Source organism: Pteropus alecto, unplaced genomic scaffold (assembly GCF_000325575.1).
Source record: "Pteropus alecto unplaced genomic scaffold, ASM32557v1 scaffold39, whole genome shotgun sequence".
Classification (NCBI taxonomy): domain Eukaryota; kingdom Metazoa; phylum Chordata; class Mammalia; order Chiroptera; family Pteropodidae; genus Pteropus; species Pteropus alecto.
In genome coordinates, this window is record NW_006443568.1 from 12,690,914 (window position 1) to 12,698,710 (window position 7,797).

At 43.1% G+C, this 7,797-nt stretch overlaps 1 protein-coding gene across 1 annotated transcript in view; it reads right to left on the reverse strand.

The window, feature by feature from the left end:
- ALPL (alkaline phosphatase, liver/bone/kidney) overlaps positions 1-7,797 on the reverse strand; it is a 52,507-nt gene that overhangs the window by 14,830 nt on the left and 29,880 nt on the right. Inside the window, exon 2 of the mRNA XM_006924474.3 lies at positions 3,228-3,406. Coding sequence (XP_006924536.1) covers positions 3,228-3,288 — 61 coding nt within the window. The 5' untranslated portion in view covers positions 3,289-3,406. The remainder of the gene's footprint in view (positions 1-3,227; positions 3,407-7,797) is intronic.

The window sequence follows — 7,797 nt, forward strand, 5'->3', positions numbered from 1 at the left end:
GGAATGCGCTCTTCTCTATCTCTCTCCCTCTCTTGCCCACCTGTCTTCCAGTAGTCAATTCTCCAGTGGAAAGAACATAGCCCTCAATTAAACCCCCTGCTGTGCCAAGTGCCAGCTGTGGGGACAAGTCACTTCCCTGAGTCTCAGTTTCCTCACCTTCAAATAGTTGTTTATACCTTCCTCTCAGGGTCTTATGAGGACTGGATTAGATAAGGCATGTGACACCTGACTCACAGGAGAGGTTCAAAAGCCCACTCCGTCTGCCCCTCATAACTCCATCGCCAGACCTGGGCTTCCTTGTTCTTCCAAGCAGAGGCCCAGGATCCCTGTCCACGGGGTCAGGGCCCTTCCCACCGTCTGCTGGGCTCTCCTCATCACCCCTGCCCATCGGAGCACAGAAGCCTGGAGATAAAAGCTCCTCGGGGACTCTCTCTTTCAATGGCCTCCCATGGCATAGAAGGGAAGGCTGAAGCCAGGAGAGGTGGGAGGGTCATGTCCAAGGCTGTGTTCCTTGCGTGGGGCTGAGGACACGATCCTCATCCTTTGGCCCAGCTCAGGCCCACGCTGCCTTTCAGGACGGCTGTGGGTAAGAGCACAGGTCTTTCTCATAGCGGGGTTTTCAGGCAAGGGCCAGGTGCTTCACACACAGTAACAGCTCCTTCACCTCCCATGGCCTTATGGGGTGGTTATCATTATTCCTCTGCTAAGTTACAAAATGAAACTTAGGGCCCTAAGATTAGAGTCACTGAAGAGGAACAGGAAACCCACACATCTATGAGTCTGTGCTCCTGCCTCAGGTGGGCAAGGAGACAGAAGGAAGCAGTTCTTGACCTCCAGCCTTGGATCCACCCACACTCTACGCCCCTACCCCCAAAGGCCTCCCCTTATGTCAGTCCCACCCACAATTTCTTAGCCCACCACCTCCCCCCTGGCAGCCCCAGCAGCACCTTTCTCTTCTGAGGGTATCTACTGAGCTCACCAATTTTAGACCCTCCTGACAGAGTCCCCAGGTGTAGTCTGGCCCTTCCATTTAGCTGGTGCCTACAGGCAAGTTCCTTTCACTGGAGTTTCTACTCAGGACAATGGGAGAACATAGTTATCTACAAGCGGTTTTAGGATTAAACGAGATAAAGCCTGGGACCGTGGTTTTGATCAGGGATCCCCCTGGCTCAGGGCTGGTTCCTACTCCTTCCTGCCTTCCTCCACACACACCACGGTGCCAACCAAGGCTTTGGCTATTTGGGCGCCATCTGGGTGAACTCCTACCCATCCTGACCACCTACGACATGCCCTCCCCTAGCCCTTGAAGGGGCAGACGCCCCTTCAATCAGCCTGCCTTGCATCTGTCATTTCTTCTCCCCAAAATCTCCGTTAGCAGTTTGCCGAATTCCCCGTGTTTGTTCCCTGCAAGGGCCTTTGTATTTTTCAACAGAGCCATCCCAGGGCTTGTTCCTCAAAATGGTTCAGTGGTTGTCTGACTTCATTGTCAGAGAACTAATTTAAGCATTGATGGCTTTGGACAATGGAGTATCTGGAGGCGACTGTTTTCAGAGACCATTAAATGACATATGCAAATGCTCATGATACAATGCTACATAGAGTACTTGATCAGTACATGCTGTATGATTCCATCTATACAAAGTTCAAAACGGGCGAAACTCACCTATAGTGACAGGAGTAGGCCTAGTCACTTCCCTGGCTTAAAGGTAGAGAGTGGGCTTGGTCGGGAGGGGCTCAAGAAAGCCCTTGGTGTCCCAGGACAGGAAATGTTCTTTACGATTCTGGGTGGTAGTTACAGGTATAGAAAAATAGGTAAAAACTCATCAAGCTATATATGAAAGATTTGTTTAGTTTAGTGTGAGTTATACCTGATTTTTTTTTTTTTTTTAAGAAAGAAAACACAATGTACTGCCACCACACATCCATCAGAAGGGCTAAAATGAAGCAGATTCGAAAAATTTAGTTGCTCACTATTTGAAGAGTTTTCATTTTGTCACTTTTTCGTTCTTTCGCTTTTCATCCTTCTGCTCACTTTCTACCCAGGTGGGTGGCGAATGCTGAAGAAGCAGGGACTCCGTCCCAGAGTGACCTTGGGTTCCCAAGAATACACACCGAAATGTATCATGGGATCTCAGAGGAAGCGATGGCCCGGGAATCCAGCAGCTCAGGTTCTATTCTTAGCTCTGCTACTGACTTGCTGTGCGATTTGGGAGGGTCAGTCCTTCTCTGTATCCCAATATCCTAATCCATTGAAAAATATTCTTCCTAAGAGCTCCCACTGCCCTGCCAGACACAGTGACCGTCCCCTTCATTCCCATCGCAGCCTAAAGGAGGAGAATTATTATCTCCATTGAACAGATGGAGAAAGTAAGACTCCATCTTACTTGAATAATAAATGGGGGCTTGCAGACTCATAATAGACTGAGCCAAGGAGGGCTCCCCTCTACAACTACAGATACTGAAATGCTGGGGAAAAAAAAAAAAATCAAAAACATTACGTAGCTTGAAAAAGGAAGAAAAGAGGGAAGGGCTATCCCCAGGAGGCAGAAATTAAGAGGGAATTCAAAACCAGAGTGGTAAACAGGAGCTAATTCTGAGGGACCCTTGAGGTGACAGGCCAGATGCAGGTCTAGGTTGAAGCTGTTTTAATGAGCACATTTGGCCTTGGAGCTATGGCAGGCAAACCAGGCTACTCCAAATCAAAGCCAGGTCTAAGTGGGGTCTGAATTTGTAGCGTAAGAACCTCAATCTGAGAAATTAATATAAAAACTTATCTAAAATTAGTTGAAAAATCAAATACAATACCACACGTCCATATGAGTTTCCGAGAGAAAACAAAAAACAAGAACTCCTGTTGAAGATGAGTTCACAAGCAAGAATCACAAACCACAAGGAAGCGTACTACTCCATGAGTTAAGCAGACGAAACCAACAACAGAAGACTAAGCATGCCAAGACTTGGAGGAGTTTATAGAATAAGTTATATTTGGATTGTTAGAGAGAAGAGAAACACCAGTTAAAGAACAGGAAAATATAAAGGGGGAGAGACTGACCTACAACACCAGCACATGCAGTACCAGAGCCGGAATCTCCCGTTTTGAACATTTGTTTCCAGCTCTTAAATACTTGGGATGGTTCTATGACCCTGGACGTGGACACTGAGCTCATCCTACTCCACCTGCACCAGGTCTCCCATCCCTCTGCCTGTGCCCCACCCTCCAATCCTACCTGGCACTAAGGAGGTGGTAACGCAGGTGCTAATGGCCAGCACTAAGAATGGTGAAATCATGGTTCACTCCAAGACCTGCTCTCTCTCTCTCTGGAGCCCAGAAGTACAATCGATGTGGACGAGATGGGGTGGGCTGGCAGCAGTCAGCCGTTAGCTGATGTTAGGCGATGTTCCGATCCTAAAAATGAAAAAAAAAAAAAAAAAAAAGGCCATGTAGGGCACAGCTCCAGAGTTCATTTATTCATTCACTTATTCATTTGCTGATTCATTCAATAAGCATTTGTTGATTATCTATTATAGGCCGGGCCTGGGGCTAGGCATTGGGAAACAAACCTAGATGGCCCCACTTCAAGAAGCTTATCACGCAAACCGTTGTAGAAGTCTAAATGAGTGCCATGCTGTAAAGTGGCTCCTTCTCATTTCCCGAGTGAACTCTCACGTTTAATTGTCTGAAGCCCAGACCCACCAGAGTTCAGTCTTTCTGTGAAATGCTTCTCAAACCGTAGCATGCACCAGAATCTCCTAGAGGGCTTATTAAAACAGATTCTGCTCCCTACCCCCAGCCTCACCCAGAGACTGATTTTATTTCCAACCAGCTCCCAGGTGATGCCCCTGCTGCTGGTTCCTGGACCACACCTTGAAAAGCACTGTTCTAGAACATTAGTCTTAAGCCTTTTAATTACTTGCGTCCCAAGCACATCAGAGGCAAAAAGAGTCCACCCTTTCTTAGAGCAACACCTACATTTTCTGTTGTAGGACATCTACATTTGCTACATTCTCTTCCAGAACTTGTCATTTATAGTGAGAGATATAAAAACTATAGGAGTGACATACAAGAAAAGATTAGCAAGTAAGGGTGGCCATTTCTGGATAGTAACATTACAGATGACTCCAATTATTTTTTCTGCATTTCCCAAATTTTCTTCTGTGTTGAGATGTTACCTTTATAATATTTTTGGAAATGTTATTAAAAAAAAAAAAAAAGACTAGAAGAAAATACACCAAAATGTTAACAGTGGCTTTCTCAGAGCGGTAGGACTGTGAATGATCAATTCTTCTTTTTTATTTTTATTTTTTGAACTTTACAAATCTCCTAAAATAAGCGTGTATTAAGGGCACAGGAACACTTTCAAATTGTGGTCATCCTGTTAGGTTCACGAGGCAGCCGAGAAAGGTACTAATCCCGTTGTGTACAAATGTTGCTGGCAGATAAGGAATTTTAAATGGCAAGGGTTTCACTGGGAAATAACTTTATTATTTCTACCAAGATAAAAATGGTTACTCCACTTGTTGTGTGTTAACTTAAAAATTGAAAAACGTCAGAGTGAGAGGCAACAAGCATTTATTTGAGATCCAAAAAGAACTGCAATTCTGGGAAGCACCGATTCAGGTAGAAACCCAAATAATATTCAGATTAGGAGTTGAAGGCAATGGAGTATTTATGAGAAAGGGAAGGGGAATAATTACATGAATAGAAGGAATTTCTATGGGTGGACATCCACTAAGGAAGAAATTTCTCTATAGGTGCAGATAAACTCACAGCGATGATAATTCTAAAGAATGTCATTAATTTTCATAGTCATTATGACTTGGCTTTCCTGTTATCTTTGCAAACAGTTATTTGGATACAATGCTGCTTTAGGCTCAGTCCGAAGGTTATTTTGTCCAGTTTTAACATTGCAAAGGTTTGAGGAGTAAGACATGCAAAGGCAGTTCTTCTGGGATGGCAGCTCCGACTCCATTTTGAAGTGGCTCCATTTTTATTATTTTTCACATGAGAAACAGCAGAGATGAGCAATATTCTACCGTTAAGAGTGTTGAGATAGATAAGAAACCACTTTACCACTGGAAAAAGTTACCTTGATTCAACCATAAAAATGTAGCTGCTGCACTCCAGTGCCCAGAGGAGAGGATTTAGGCATCACACCCCACAAAACACCCAGCATTACTAGACGTGTGACCAGTTGCAAGCCCTGTGCTTTTCAATCCCCTTCTTTATCCACTTGGCTCCTTAAAAACCCAGCTGAGCAGTGAGGGAGAGGAGGGGGCGAACTGAAAGGAAATACCCTGCATCTAACATCTATAGCACTTAACTCTGAGTGGTGGGATTTCAGATAATTTCTTTTTCTTTTTTTTTTATTCTACTTTAGTTTCCAAACGTTTCTAGAGTAAATCCTATTATTATAAAAATGTTATCACATTGATATAGAATATCAATACATTAAAGTATTCAAAATAGTTTAAAAACTAAAGTCACCTCTTTCAGGAAGCTTCCAGGATGATCACTCATGACAATCTACTACCTCAACTTCATACCATTTCAAACATTGCATGTACCTCCCTATTTTGAAAGTAATGATTATTTCCTGATTCACCTCACCCACCACACTGAGAGTGTCTAAGAGCAAGGACTTTGCCTTGTTTGTCTGTACTCCGGTGCTTATTTACTCAGCTGAAGGCCAGGGCTCTAAGGGAGTTTTGGGGGAAGGGAAGAATCACCCCACATCCTTCCTTTGTATGTACAGATAGGTCCAAGTGTTGACAAGGATGTGGAACTACCAGAATATCCGTTCACTGCTTGTGGAGTATAGACCGGCTTTGGAAAATTGACAGCATCTGCCAGAGCTGACACCATACACATGCCCTCTAACTCATTTACCTCCAAGAAAAATGCATACAGGTGTTCACCAAAAGACATGTACAAGAATGTTTATATCAGCCCTGTTCATAATGGCCTCGAAACTGTGTCCACCTTTAGCAGGACGGATAGATACATTGTGGGGTTTCACAAGATGGAAATCTACATAACAATGAGAAGGAATGATGGACAACTCCACAAGACAACATAGATGAATCTTGCAAAGGTGAAGGAAGCAGACCCAAGGAACCATATAGTGTGATTCCAAAGACACGAAGTATAAAAACTGACCAAGGGTGTTAGAAGACAAGATAAAGGCTACAGCGGGGCGGAGGTGAAGATGAATTATGGTACAGGGGACTTGTGAGGTGCAGCCCTGTTGATGGATCTGGATGCTGGTTTGTTGTGTGGGTTGTCTGAAAACCCAACAAGCTGTCAATTTATGATATGGACGCTTTTTTATATATGTTATATTTCAATAAAATAAAAACACTACTCTCTGGGAACTTATATAAACAATCTATAAAGGACAGAGACAAGATGAAAAAGGCCCGTGAGGGACCTCCTTTGTAGATGAAAAACCAAGGCTCTGAAAGGAGATGTGACTCGCCCAAGACTATAAGCAAGCGAGTAGCAGAGCAGAACTCTGACTACAGGGCTGCTGGTTCCAAAATTAGCAAAGAGGTCACCAATGGTGACCCATACAAGGGCGGGGCTTCTGGCTACCCTACTGTAGAATGAATATTTTGAAGTTTAGTACATGTATAGATTTGTATACCTTCCACAATAATCAGGATACAGTAAGTCTACCACTCTAAAAACTCTCTTGTGCTGTCTCTTTGTAGTCATATAAGCCCCCATCCCTAAACCTGACAGCCAGCTCTGTCCTTCATCACTATAGTTTGATTGGTATTATATTTATATATTTGGGTTTATATATTTGCAATGTTCAGTCTTCCAATCATGAACATAGTATGTCTCTCCATGCATTTAGTTCTTTGTAGTCTTCATTACACAGATCCTGTGTTTTGTTAGATTTGTGCTGATGTATTTCACTTTTAAGGGCACTGTTATAATATCATTGTTTTAAAATGTTCATTGCTAGTATAGAGAAATATAATTGATTTCTATGTTTTAATGTTGTATCCTGTGACCTTGTTAAACTCGCTTATTAGTTCTAGGAGTTTGTGTTTATGTATGTGGATTCCTTGCCCTCTTCTATGTGGACAATCATGTCATTGACAAATAGGGACAATTTTAGTTCTCTCTATCCAATCAACATCCCTCTCATTTCTTTTTCTTGCCTTATTGCACTGGCTAGGATTTACAGCACCACGTTGAACTGTGGACATCCTTGGCTGGTTCCCAATCTTAGAGGAAAAGCATTTAGCCTTTCGGTATTTGGGGTGGTGTTTTGAGGTGTGCGGTAGAATAGATTTGGTGGGGAAAATAAAAAACGTGATGTTGCAACAAACTCAACGTGATGTTGAGTTTGAGGGCTGTAGCGGCAAGATCTGTGTGGCAGTCATCTTAAGACCAGAAGTCAAAACAGTGGTGTAGATGGAGCTTAAATACATAATCGAGTGAAGAATGCAAAGAATAAAATGCAGTTCTCTGTATATAAATGTAAGCCGCACCCACATACAGAACACAGCATAATTTATAAGGACACATACAAATTCAAGGGTATATTAAACACATTAGTATGAGGACCTTTGGGGAGTGATAAGATTGGTCATGGGGAACACGGAACAGGTAGCAGGGATGAAGGGGAAAATGAATAAATAAAACAAGAACTGAGCTCACAATAACACATCATGCACTGAGAAGTATGACTTATTCAACTCTCTGTACCTAGGGTCCAAAATAAACATGTAATACGGAAAAATAAAAGTGAAGGGTGTCCCAGGAGACCTAAAGGACTCAACCAG